This window comes from Crocuta crocuta, unplaced genomic scaffold, assembly GCF_008692635.1.
Source record: "Crocuta crocuta isolate KB4526 unplaced genomic scaffold, BGI_CrCroc_1.0 scaffold45, whole genome shotgun sequence".
Classification (NCBI taxonomy): Eukaryota; Metazoa; Chordata; class Mammalia; order Carnivora; family Hyaenidae; genus Crocuta; species Crocuta crocuta.
Window position 1 is genome coordinate 4421927 of NW_027530544.1, and position 14481 is coordinate 4436407.

Genomic DNA, 14481 nt, shown 5'->3' on the forward strand with positions numbered 1-14481 from the left:
CTCATATAATATTTCTTATATTAATATTATATAATACTGTTATTTTCATGTATTTACACGTGTTACATAAAATAGTTCATTTTTAAAAGGCAATAAACTGCACCACAAAGGATTTTATTGCTGTAATGGACTACAAAGGACTACAGGATTCTCATGTTTTCCCTGTAACTAACCTCTCTCTTGCATTAGTTTCTCAATGAACAACTTTCCCTGTGCAATGTGTTCACTAACAACATGTAACTACTGAGTGCCTAAGATATGACTAGTCTAAATTAAGATATAACAAAAAGTACAATACTTCATTAATAACCTTGTATTCATTTTTTTAATGTTTTTTTAAAATTTATTTCTGTGAGAGAGGGGGGAGAGAGAGAGAGCGAGAGAGACAGCATGAGCAGGGGAGGGTCAGAGAGAAAGGGAGACACAGAATCCAAAACAGGCTCCAGGCTCTGAGCTAGCTGTCAGCACAAAGCCTGATGTGGGGCTCGAACCCCACGAACCAGGAGATCATGACTTGAGCCGAAGCCGGATGCCCAACCGACTGAGCCACCCAGGCGACCCAACCTTGTATTAATTATATACCGCAATAGTATTTTGGATATATTAGGTTAAAACATATTATTCAGATGTAGCTCACAGTTTATTTCTACTGAAGGACACTGATCTTGAGGGGATCACTATCTCATATCCAATTTACTATGTTGCAATTTGGCTTATTTTCATTCCTACTGTATTTAAATTGCTTTTGCTAAAATCCCAGTTGAGCTCCAATAAACATTTTAATCTCTGTGGCATGTGACACAACTTGCCTTTGCCTTTCTATTGTGTATCTTATCTATTTAAATATTTTCTAATTATGAACAAACATGCTCACTGCAGAAATCTTAGAAACATAAAATACAAATGAAAATAAGTTACCCATTATCTCATCATCCTGGGAAAACCACTAACATTATATGTCTTTCTAGTCTTTTACTCCTACACATTTAAAAAGTTAACATTTTTAGTTTCAACCATTTTTAAACAATTCAAAAGACTATCACAGAGGTAATTCACAATTGTGTAGTACCAAGTGCCTAGAAGGTGCACTGAGTCAATCTTCCTGGCAACCACACTTCATAGTCTATGTACTATCTTATAGGCTGTATTAACACTGTATTGCGAATATTATCCCATGTCTTTGATATTCTTCCATTGTATTATTACTGTTTTTTTATTTAAAGAAGGCTCCATGCCCAACGTGGGGCTTGAACTCATGAAAAGTCACATGTCCTACACAATGAGCCAGCCAGATGTCCCTCACTGTATCATTTTTTAATGTGCCATATTTGATCCAACCAACCTCACAATGATCACTTACTTCGTTAAAAATTTTTTTAAATGCTTATTTTTGAGAGAGCAAGAGCAAGAGAGAGAGTGAGAGAGAGGGAGGGAGGGGCAGAGGGAGACACAGAATCTGAAGCAGGCTCCAGGTTCTCAGCTGTCACCACAGAGCCCGATGTGGAGCTCAAACTCACAAACCTGGAGATCATGACCTGAGCCAAAGTCAGATGCTTAATCAACTAAGCCAACCAGGTGCCCCTCACTTCACTTATTTCTAATGTTATACTACTATATATAATGTTACAGTAACATTATAGATAATATTTTCTGGGGGGGATAAAGATGCAACAAACTTTTTAAAAAAAAACCCTGTACTTTAATCAGTTACATATAAATTTACCTTTAATTTTACAGAGCTGTCAAGTATCAATAATATGAACTAAGAATAATATAAGAACATATGTTAATTTTTCCATTTATTTAATGTTTATTTTGAGAGAGAGCATGTGCACATGTGTGACAGCAGGGGAGGGACACAGAGAGAAAAGAGAACCCCAAACAGGCTCCGTGCCATCAGCACAGAACCTGATACAGCACTCAAACTCACAAACCACAAGATCATGACCTGAGCCAAAATTAAGAGCCACTCAGGCACTCTAAATTTTTAAATTTTTTAAGTAGGCTCCACACCTCGTGTGAAGCCCAATACAGGGCTTAAACTAATGAGCCTGAGATCAATACCTAAGCTGAGATCAAGAGTCAGATGTTTAACTGACTGAGTCACCCAGGCATCCCTGATATGCTATATCAAATAGTAAAACAAGTTAAGGATTTTTATTCATATTTTTAAAAACCCCCTCTAGAATGACTGTTTTTTCATATTCTCAGGAACATAAGAGTACACTTTCCCCCTATTATTGACAACATTGAATATTCTTTTTAGTCTTTATCACTTAGTATTTGGAAAAAAAAAATCTCGTCTTATTTGGTAGTTTACTAGTGAGAATGGACATGTTCCCCATGTATTTTTGGCTATCACTATTCAAGAACTGTCCTGTTCCTAAGTCAGTTTTCTGGGGTCAAGTTCTAATATCCTTTGATGCTTTGCAAGAAGAATTATGTTAAATTTAGAATTAATTTTTCAAGAATTAACATGTTTATAATATTCATGAACGTAGTAGGTCTTTCCACTTATTCAAGACTTCTTTTGCAACTAAACTGGTTCAGGAAAGCTTTAAACTTTCCCTCACATAAGTCTTGTATATTTTAAGCTTATTTCTAGGTATTTTTACATTTTACATTACAATCATAAAAAGATCCCTTTTCTAATAATAATTTTCATACTGTCATTCTTGGGATTACAGAATGCTACTGAGATATTAATTAATAACTTTTAATCAGTCATCCCACTGAACTTTTTAGTTCTATAGTCTTTCAAATTATTTCTGGGGATTAATAAGTGACCACCATTACTAGCTAGAAATGATACTGTCTTCTTTTTTTACAAAAATTATACCTCAAATTCTATTTCTTAATGCAATGGCCAGTAATTTCAGAGAACTATGCTAAGTAACAACTGTGATATTGGGCATTTTTATTTTAACTCTAATTTTGGGGGAAGTGTCTTCAGAATTGTATCCTGTATAATACTACACCCCTGAAATATATTAACAGGTCTTCCAGCAGAAAAGTTTCATGTCCAAACTTAAAAAATTTAAAATAGTTTTCTTTACTAAAGGATTTCTTAGGCTAACATGTGTGATGAATTTCTAACTTGGGTATAACAGTATATGTATTCCCAAACATATCTAATTCCAGAATACTTTTGTGTGATGTACCTATTTTGAGAACAGAGTTTAATAAGACAGTTGGGAAAACTTGTTATAATGGTTGAACCATTTACTAATTGTTCCCAAATCACTCTTTACTACCCTGCTTCTGTTACAGGAGCATTTCTCTTACCAGCTGGCACAATGTTAAGCTTTGTAAGTAGAGGGCACTGGACGGTCTGTAAAGAAAGCATTTTTATTTTTACTTCCAGATTCCAGGGTATACCTCAAGATTCATCTGTGGCAAAAAACATCCAGTGGTGTTCATTATCCTTCCCCTGTAAGCTGAGACTACAGTGAGGCAAGAGAAGAACCAAAGGCACAAACTGAGTGTGAGCAATGCCTTGAATTTTGGGTCTTAGGCATCTATCTAGATCTACTCCTAAGCCCAACTCCTCCTCCACTGAATTTAAGTTCCATCATGCTCACAGATGGCTTCCTAGTGAGTTCCACAGGATGGCAACTCAGTGTGACAGGGAGTTTTTCCAGATTTGTTCCTTTCTTGGGTGCTCTGCCATAATCCCAAAGTGCAGATGCTATTACTTTTATAATCAGGAAAAAAGCAAAACACAACTTTTAAATTTTTGAAATAAAATTATGTGGGTTTTTTTAGTTTTATTTAAGTAATTACACCCAATGTGGGGCTTGAATTCACAACCCCGAGACCAGGAGTTGCACAGTCTTCTGACTGTGCCAGCCAGACACCTCCTGAAAATCAAATTATTGTTGCTATATTTTTTCCTTCTAGAATTGCAACCAAATAAAGATTAAGCATATTGACAAAACTTGTCTAATTAAATCTACAACTACTTACTATTTTTATTTGTATTAAAGAAACAGATACCATCAACTCTGCTAACACATTGGGCCAAGTACTTTAAACGAGAACTTGATAAGATTGATGCTAACATCTTAATTTTGCAGGTAAGTGAAGTGAGGTAAAGAAAAGTGACTACCCAGATGTCACAGTTAGAAAATGGCACAGTCACTGCTCTAAGTGCAAGTTTGTGTGACTCCAAAACTGAACTTTTTCCAAACTGTAATATAAAAAATAAAGAATAAAAAGCAAAATATAATCTGTGACACATTTCCAAAGAGAAGAAAAACAACTATTACCAAAACAGTGGGCTCTCAGCTCAGCATTATAGAATAGACAAAATTTGAATAGGGAGATAGACAGAAACCTAAAAGTACAAAGACATGGATAACCACAGCATACTGAGATACAGTCTAGAATGAAAATAAGAGAGGCGCTTGGGTAGCTCAGTTAGCTAAGCATCTGACTCTTGATTTCAGCTCAGGTCATGATCTCATGGTTCGTGGGCTTGAGCCCCACTCTCTCTAAATAAATAAATAAACCCTAAAAAAATTTTAGAATAAGAAGTAAATGGATGTGATAGACTCAGATCAGAATCTTTACGTGGAGATAAAGAATACACTTGACAAGGAATGAGGGGGCCACAGGATTCATTACCAGGTTACATCAGTCTAGAAGTAGTAACTTTTTTTTAAACCATATGTTCTTTTTTTTTTTTTAACTTACATCCAAGTTAGCATAGAGTGCAACAATGATTTCAGTAGATTCCTTGATGCCCCTTACCCATTTAGTCCATCCCCCCTCCCACAACCTCTTTTTTATTTTTTTTATGTTTATTTGTTTTTGAGAGAGAGAGAGCATGAGCAGGGGAAGGACAGAGAGAGGGAGACAAAGAATTTGAAGCAGGCTCCAGGCTCTGAGCTGTCAGCAGAGCTCGATGTAGAGCTCAAACTCACAAACCTCAAGATAATGACCTGAGCCAAAGTCAGATGCTTAATCGACTGAACCATCCAGGCACCCCAACAATATTTTAAACTAAATGGAAGAGGGAAGAAGGAAGGCAGTGAGACCATTCCATCTGACCATTCAGATGCTACTGTAGTACTCAAACAAGACATGATGAAGGACTGATAGTGGAACAAAGAAATTTGACGTATTCCAAAAGAACGAATGAATTAGCAGAGGAAAGAGAAAGAGAAGGACTCCATTACTAAACCAAAGTTTTAAGCTTACATGAGAAAGATGCACAAGAAAAGTTTCATTAACAAGAATAAAATTGATTAAAATGAGAAAAGAATTCTATTCCTGGGTGTTTTCTATTTGAGTACTATAGTCATTGTTCCCATACTCACTATCCTTTCCACTTTTATTTCTATGAGTGGCTTCTCCTCTACCATCTAGCAAACTTTATCATTTATTAACCTCTTCCTTAACACCTTTGAACAAACTTCACCAGCTATATCTCAACTTTAGCAATGGTTCTATTTTTGACCTTTTCATTGTCGTGTTTCATAAAGAAAGACCTATGCATACTGCCCCAATTCACTCTCTTCTTACCTTCTGTGACTTATATTCTAAAATGCACTATAAAGAGGTACTAAAGACATAATTTACTGCAGTAAGTCTTTTCTTAGTTTTTTTTTTCTTTTTGTAAACAAGCTCTACACCCAACACAGGGCTTGAATTCATGACCCCAAGATCAAGAGTTGCATGCTCTACAAATGGAGCCAGCCAGGTACCCCATTTTTTCTTAGTTCTCATGCATTCCAGCTACTCTAGAAAGTTCTCTTCTGTCTTTCCAGAGTACCTTCATTCTCAGTATTGCAACTACTATCTCTATGAAGATCTTTTCACATTTTCGGCTGTTCTAGAGCAGTCGTTTAATCCTAGTCATGTATCAGAACATACGGAGCTTTAAAAAAAAATCCTAGGCCCTACTTCTGCAGATTCTGCTTCAGTACAAATAGAGTACATTGATCTAGTTTATAAAGCTCCACAGGTGTGACCAAGGTTGAAAACAATTAAAACTAGAGGGAGGAATTTTCATCTTTGAATCCTTTGCTCAATCTCTTCATGAATTTCTTTCACACACTTACTGACTTATCTCAGTAATTTCTGGAGTCTGATTTGAGAGGTTACAAAAATCTTCCACAAAGATTTGAGGGGTTTTTTGGGAAATGTCAAATCAGAGTGAATGCATTACTGGCTCCTTTTCAAAGCAGTATACAAATATTTTCCTATGTCTTCTACCTCCAAAAGAAACCACATTCTCAAACTTTTTGGTATCAGGACCTCTTTATACACTTAATTATTGACAACTCCAGAATTTTTGTTTCTGTGGGCTTATGTTTATGGATATTATCACACTAGAAATAAGAACTAAGACATTTAAAAACTATTTCATTAAAGCAGCAATAATGAACCCAATAACAGGGCAAATAACATATTTTTAATGAAAAATAACAATTATTTTCCAAAAAATCTAAAAATATTTAAAAGGAAGGGTAGCAATGTTTTTATATTCTTGCAAATCTCTTTAGTATCTGTCTTAATAGAAGATAGCTAGATTCTCTTATCTGCTACCACATTCAATTTAATTATCACACATCATGTAGACTCTGGAAGACTCCATGGTACATTCATGAGAATGTACAGAAAATACAGTTACTGTCTTAGTATCATTATAAAAATAGCTTTGACCTTATAGACACCCTGAGTCTTGGGGATTTCCCAAGATCCCTGGACAACACTTTGAGAGCTGTTGGTACTACACAGTATTGCCCCAGTGAAGAATATTCACGTTGTTTATACAAATATTTAATGAATGACTATATTCTGGGCAAAGAATTAGGAAGATTTTATTCAGTTGTTTGTTCAACCATCAAAAATGATTCATTAAGAGGGGCGCCTCACTGGCTCAGTGGTATAGCATGTGACTTCTGATCTAGGGTCCTAAGTTTGAGCCACACTGATGGCTGTCGAGATTACTTAAAAAAATAATAAAAAATAAAAATTATCTGAGGCGTACCTGAATGGCTCAGTCGGTTAAGCGTCCAACTTCAACTCCGGTCATGATCTCGTGGTTCGTGGGTTCGAGCCCCACATCGGGCTCTGTGCTAGCACTTCAGAGCTTGGAGCCTGCTTCAGTTTCTATGTCTCCCTCTCTCTCTCTCTATTCCTCTCCCCCACTCACATTCTGTCTCTCTCTCTCAAAAATAAAGCATCAAAAAAAATTTTTAATAAAAAGTTATCTGGTATTTTAAAAAATAAAAGTAATTTGAGAGACTGCCAAGGGCTCTTATGTGTTCTCTTACCTCAAGCCAACATCCTTACTGACATACAATGTGGAAATCTGAACTTCTAACCAATCAGAATTTGAGACAATCTCCTATCTCTCTGCACATTCACTGACAGCAGCAGCTGTTCTATTTTAGGCTCTGTTACATGTAACTGGAGAACAAACAAGCACAAGTTCAATCTTATAAGATCATAAGCTGCCCCTAGATATCATTTATCTTAAGGCTTAGATCATAACCCCCATAAAAGGAAAGATTTTCTGATACTTCATGGACTAGATCCTATTTCACCTTATCCATTAAATCACCACTGATTTTCTTAGCACAAAATCTAAAGTCCTATAGTACTGTTGGAATTTCTCTTATGACATTTCTAAACTCCATGTTTCCTGTCTTATCTCTGTTACTAGAAATTCCTTGAAGTAAAAGATCACATCTTTAAATACCCTGAGAACCTAGTCAGTTCAAAGCATTTATTACATATTTAACATATGGCTAGTAAAACAATAGATTTCTGGCCTCTATGAACTCTGAAGTTATTTTAAAGCAAATCATATATAGAATGGCATGCTGAATAACATAAATCTTAAAATATGAATCACTGGAATTAAACATTCATATGCTACAACTAGATACCTGTCACAAAATTTACTTGTCTTTAAAAATTATTAGAGAAGAATAAAATTTTTTGTAGGGCCTAACCTCTGTTACAAACATATTTTAAGGGTATGATGGCACATTAACGGTTAGATATAGAGCTAATTACAATCATGTTCAACCCACTGACAATGATTTTTTATGTTTTTTTAACATACAGGATAAAAGTCAACTTAGGAGCTAGTTTATCAAACATTTTTTACATGTGTAAAAAAAGGTCTAGAGGTTTTTTTTTTTTAATTTGAACAAAAGTTTATTCTAAAACACTGACATAACTGCTAAAGAATTAATTAGTCATATACAATTGGTAGGGTTCAGTTATTGCCTTAAAGTCATTTTGGAGCAAGATGGTTATAAATAAATAGGTACTCAGAGTGTTACCTTTGGAGGATTTAACAAATCCTAAAAGTCCTAGATGATAATACAAACACTCTGGAAGTACTGTCCATGTAAAATAGTAGTCTCCACATATTTAAAAAGTTCTCATATAGAAAAGGGAGTTTGCTTCCTGTAACTCCATAGAGTTAACAGATAGGCATGATTCAATTCAGAGAACTTTCTAATAAACAGAGCTGTTTCCAATAATGGAGAGGTCTTTCGAGGTGGTATGCTCTTTCACTGAAGATATATGTATGCTGGAGTTAGATAATTATTCACCAGATAAACTGTTGAAGAAACACATGAGCAGGAGATAAAACCTCATGATATGTAAGATCCTTTACAACACTGTAGCCCTAAATATAATTTATGCTACTTATATACTGGGAATACTTTAAAAATGACTTAATATTGTTAAGAAACAGGGTTATCACCTACTTAAAGCAACTTAAAATGTTTATCAGATTTCAATATTAAACAAAAATCTGAAAGTACTCACAAAGGGTACTAATATATTTCCTCTATGTTTTAAGTATGTACTAAAAATAATATACTATGAACACACAAATAACAGCTCTTTGTTAAAGCTTACTTGTAAAACTTACCAGAATTCTGTTGGATTCCCCATCGTACTCTCATCCTGAATTGTCGGGCACTACTTTGCTGGAGTCTTCTATTTAGTCTTGGAAAATTCTGCTTTTTTCCTTCCTTTCGATTCAATTTGATGATATCATCTGTGATACAGGAAATGTGATTATTTTCATTTTAACTTAATGACTCAATCACTCAGTCTTATTTCTAGTCGATAGATTTCTTATATTCCTAACTTCTTTGCTACGTTGAAAGCACTTTCATAAGAGGATAATAAGATAAAAACTCAAATCAGCCAATACACTTGGAACACTAAAGAAAGGTTTTGTAGGAAAAGTTCAAATCAATTGCACAATGCAGAGGTACCAATTAATGAAGATGTCCGTTATCCACTGTATTTCTTTATCTGACACATAAAAATAAGCAAAAGCCTGTTTAGAAAAATTATTCATATTTACTTTCCATAATCACAGAAATCTCCAGTTTTTAAGCTTTTGTTTTTTAATGTTTATTTATTTTGAGAAAGATAGCATAAACAGAGGAGGGGCAGAGAGGGAGGTAGAGAGAGAATCCCAAGCAGGGTCCATGCTGTCTGCACAGAGCCCAACATGGGGCTCGAACCCACCAACCATGAGATTCTGATTCAAGCCAAAAGCAAGAGTCGGACACTTAACCAACTGACCCACCCAGGTTCCCTGAAGTCTCCGGGTTTTTAAAGATGACCATCTTGGGATGCCTGGTGGCTCACTCAGTTAAGCATCCGACTTCAGCTCAGGTCATGATCTCATGGGTTGTGGTCCAAGTCCTGCCTTGGGCTCTGTGCTGACAGCTCAGAGCCTGGAGCCCGCTTCGGCTTCTGAGTCTCAGTCTCTCTTTGTTCCCCCCCCCACGCGCTTGCTTGCATTCTCTCAAAAATAAACATTAAAAAAAAAAAAAAAGATGACCATTTTATAATAAAACCAGAGGCAGTCAAAAAAAATAAATCATTCAATTAAAAGAAAAAATTTCTAAGTTTATCTCAATTCAGCAAATATTTATTGAGCATATACTATGTGCAATGAATGTGCTGTAATGAAAACAAACAAAAATAAAATGTGGTCCCTGTTCTTAGTTAAGTTTAAAATTGATGGAAACGAGAGCCTAGATGGCTCAGTTGGTTAAGTGACTTCGACTCAGGTCATGATCTCACTGTTCTTGAGTTCGAGCCCCGCATTAGGCTCTATGCGGACAGTTCAGAGCGAGCTTGGGGCCTGTTTCGGATTCTGCTGTCCCCCTCCTTCTCTCTCTGCCCGCCCCACCGCATTCGTCTCAAAAATCAATAAGCATTAAAACAAAATTTTAAAATTGATGGAAACAAATAGCAAATATGAAATCAAACAACTACAGGGTAAAGGTATAGTACAAAAAGAAAGTACTATGGGTTCTCCACTCATCTAGCAAAATAATTCAGGGTTACCTTGTTTTTCTTTCTACCTGATCCTTCAAAGCCTCACTTTCAAACTCTCCTACCAAACTAATCACAAACATAACATTGCTCTAAAAGTACAGCACATCAATGTGAAGGTCAAGAAACTATACTTCAAATTTCTATTTATAAATGTTAAAAGAAAGTTACTAGAAGCCAAAAATACTCATTTAAAAAATATCCAAAATCTTTCTCCATAGTCCCAACTCCAATATTAATTTTGATTGATAAAGCAAATAGACCTAATCAACAACTTAATAAAATTTCACAAAAAAACCTCTATTATTTTTTCCACGCTGCTCTAAAACACAAATCTAACAGCTATGTCAATATAATCAGTCTTTTCTAAAGTAAAAGAAGCAATTATATATTATAGTGAGCCTTTCTTATACATTACTACACTACCTAACCCATCAGTAATCTTTAAAACTTTTAATCACAAATATTCATTCAAAGAATTCGAATCTCCCCAAAGTATTTTGTTATCTTTGAGATCAGTCCTTCAATGTACATAAATTCATCCAAGTTAAAGACACTCAAAAACATTTGTTTTAAAATAAAAAAACTTTATGATATTGGATGAACATATTAAATTCTCAAGAGACAGAAAGGGACTATGTTTTAATACTTTCAAAACACTACTTTCCTTTAACAAGTGCTACTTATTCTTCGGCAGATGTCTGAAATCTCAGAGCCATGAAGGTACATCAAAAAAATGAATTTGCTAAGAACCATTAAAAAAAGAGGCAGAAAATAATTGACTCACAAGGTTATTTTTAAAATATGGCATTTTAGAGCATAAACATAATGAAAAATTAAAAGTAGCAACGGTGCCTGACTGGCTTAGTCAGTAGAGGATGCAACTCTTGATCTCATGATCATGAGTTCAAGCCCCAAATTCAGCATGGAGCCTACTTTAAAGAAAAAAAAAATTAAAGTAGCAAAGCATATAAAATATAAAATAGTTTTATATTTAAATGTTTTATGATCTAAATCCTCAAGTTAAATGATCTATTATGGATTCTTACAATCTAAAAGAAGAAAATGGCTTTTTCCTACTCAGGTAGATAAGAGTATGTAACAAAACAAAAATTCATTACAATGAGCTACTTTTACGAAAAAGTTTCTTCCATGAGTATATATAAGCGTGTATATGCATCTACATATATATGGTATATATATATATGTAATAATAGGAGCAGATACATGGACCATACACACTAATAATAGTGTATATACATGTAATGAGAGTATACATGCGGTGGTAATAATAGTAGTAACTAACATTGCACAAGTATTTAATTCTCACAAGAATTCTATGAAATAAGTATTATAATACTCATTTTAAGATTAAAAAACTGAATCACAATGAGGTCACCTATTGGTAACCTTGGGAGATATTCTCCCATCCAAGTACTAACCAGGCCCGACCCTGCTTAGCTTCCGAGATCAGACGAGATCGGGCGCGTTCAGGGTGGTATGGCCGTAGACAACCTTGGTAGATATTCTCTATGAATACTCACATAATTCATACAGCCACCATTTAAACAAAAATCGGATTCTAAACCTCTGCAGACCTGATAAAATGGAATATTCACAAAGCATGATTGTCTAAAATAGGTATTTTATTTCTCTCAATTTCTCCAGCCGCCTGGCTGGCTCAGTTAGAAGAGCATGCGGTATTTCGGGGTCATAAGTTCAAGCCCCTCGGAGGTATAGAAGCAACTAAAAAAATACTCTTAAAAAAAAAAAGAAAAATAGATATCATCTCTTTATCCCATTTCTGTAAAATTCTCAACTGAAAAAAAAAAGTAATCTGAAAAAAATGCTATATATTCTTGGAGAGAAAAGAAACCAAGGTCTAGTTTAGCTATCCACAGCACATTTCTACCTCAAAGGTAATTATCTGTTTTCTTCACTTGAACATCCTAACCATCAAAATAACATTTAAAAAAAAAACACTAGAAACCTGAGAAATACATTGGTTATGAAAATACATGTTTAACATTTCCTGCAACACCTACAGTTTTGTTTTGTTTTGTTTTTTACTTGCATGATCTGGAACAAGTTATTTCCCTATGGCTCAGGTTTTGTAAAAATGGGAATACAAACAATGGTTTATATAGTGTTTACATGCTGCTCTAAGCAGTTTAAATCATTTAATATAGTAACCCTCTGAGGGAAATAAGCACTGTTCTTATCATCTTTTTACAGATGAAGCACTGAGAAATAATGTCCCTGTGACCACATGGGCTAATAAGTGGCACAGGATCTGAATTGAGACAGTGTGGTTCTGAACGGATTCAATGCTCTTTACTATTAGGAGCACACACCTCATAGAGTTACTAGGAGGCTAAAACTGAGTTAACACACATAAAATGTTTAGTTCAGTGCCTGCAAGGTAGTAAGCACTCAATAAATACTCGTTATTCTATTCTTCTCGTCCTTAGCTGAAAAGTTTTCTCATTTCTTTAGAGTTCACTATCAACAAGTCTTGAGGCCAAACCTATTATTTCTGATGATTTACTTAATTCACATATTGGATTCTGATGTACACTAATCACAGAAATCCAAGAGTTCTTGATTTTTGACAAAAAAAAAAAAACTGTGCAGATGAACCACAGCAAAAGAAAAATACCTTCCTTGGAATAGTTCCACCTCTGTATCCGCCTGTCACGTATTTTCAAACACTTTTCCGAAAACCTGTAAGCCACCGAAAGAGCAGGCAGAACTAACCCCATCTAATAACCGGAACTTGAATTTTGACACAAAGAGAGTTAACTTCAGACCAGCTAATCCAGAGACTAACGCCTCACCTGCGTTAGGTCTGAATTTTCAACTGAATCCCCAATCCTCCTACTTTTTTACATAATCCTCACCGAACTACCCCACTCATAGGCTGGACCCCACTGCTTCTCCCGACTTCCCACTAATCCATGTCAGTGTCTCTGTCAGTTTCTGCTTTTTTCCTCCTTAGCGAACTTTGAGGCCTGAATAAGGAGTGTGCCTTTCTAGGCACCTCCTAATGAAACACTATCTGATGACCCCCCTGTCCGACGATATTTTCTGAAAAGCGCTCCCGGGTCGGAGCCCCGCGGTCTGGCGCCCGTCAGGAATGGCCAACTCCCGGGGGCGTCTCTGCGCTTCTCGCGCCGCGCCAGGCGTAGGCCCGGCCACATAAAATGCCCAACAAGCCCTCCTCCGGAACCAGCGACTCCAACCGAACGCAGACCCAGCCGTGCTCTCCAAGGGCTTTCTTCAGAAAGGATGGCTTGGTCGGACCTTTCCCCCTCGCTCGCCCGATAACGCCCCCAGCGAACACGCTCGAGGGGAAACCCGCGGAGTTTTCCTCACAAAGAGCCGGGGTCGCCCAAGAGTGGTAGCGCCCCTCGCCCCTCCAACCTCCCGGTCCGCAGCGCCCCCCGCCCCCACTGCCTCTCCTCAGACACAGCCGCGCCGAGGGGACGCCCGGGTCCCTCCGGCCCAACCGCGGCACCGGCTCGCGCTCCCCTCGTCCCCACCGGCCCTCACCGGGTTCCGCCCACCCGCAAAAAAACTCGACCGACAACTGCGGCCAACCGCCCCTTCCCCCACAAACCGCGCTACTTGGTTCCACCCACTCCCTCCCCCCACTCCAACTCGGTCCAACTCGCTCCTTACCCAAAGACATATCAATTTTGTCAAGGTTTTCATTGCTGCGGGCTTTCGCCGCCACCGGCGGCGGGGTAGCCGTGGCTCCCACTAACCGGGTACCAAACCGGTTCATGGCTGGGGACGTCGCGCTGGAACAGTCAGCGGAGAAGGCCAGAGACTGAGGCCTGCCACCTCCCACTCACGCACGCAGACTAGCTGCACCGAGGGAGCGCGCACGCGTGCTGGCCGCGCCTTCGCTCTCCCACCGGCGGCTGCGGGAGGGGGGCGGGTTGCGGGGGGTGAGAGGCTACAGAGACGGGAGGCGGGCGAGAGCGGCTACACGCGGGGACTTGATCCTAGCGGCCCTTGACGGACCGGAGGAAACATTGCACCGCCGCCCCCTGCTCTGCGCTATTTGCCTTCCGCCCAAATTGGGGAATACTGGAGCCTGAGCGCGTCAGAATCTCATGCCTTAAATGAGATTACGTTCCT

The 14481-nt window shown here is 37.5% G+C and overlaps 1 protein-coding gene across 2 annotated transcripts in view; it reads right to left on the reverse strand.

Annotated features, from left to right (window-relative positions):
- The window catches only part of FYTTD1 (forty-two-three domain containing 1), a 33550-nt gene extending 19286 nt beyond the window's left edge, over window positions 1-14264 (reverse strand). Inside the window, exons 1-2 of one of the 2 annotated variants that reach the window (XM_077767657.1) lie at window positions 14017-14264; window positions 8906-9034 (exon numbers count right to left, since the gene is read on the reverse strand). In XM_077767657.1, coding sequence (XP_077623783.1) covers window positions 8906-9034; window positions 14017-14122 — 235 coding nt within the window. In that variant the 5' untranslated portion in view covers window positions 14123-14264. Of the gene's footprint in view, window positions 1-8905; window positions 9035-12994; window positions 13704-14016 lie in introns of those variants that run through there. The other variant, XM_077767658.1, reaches the window with a different exon arrangement.
- Window positions 14265-14481: the final 217 nt, after the last annotated feature.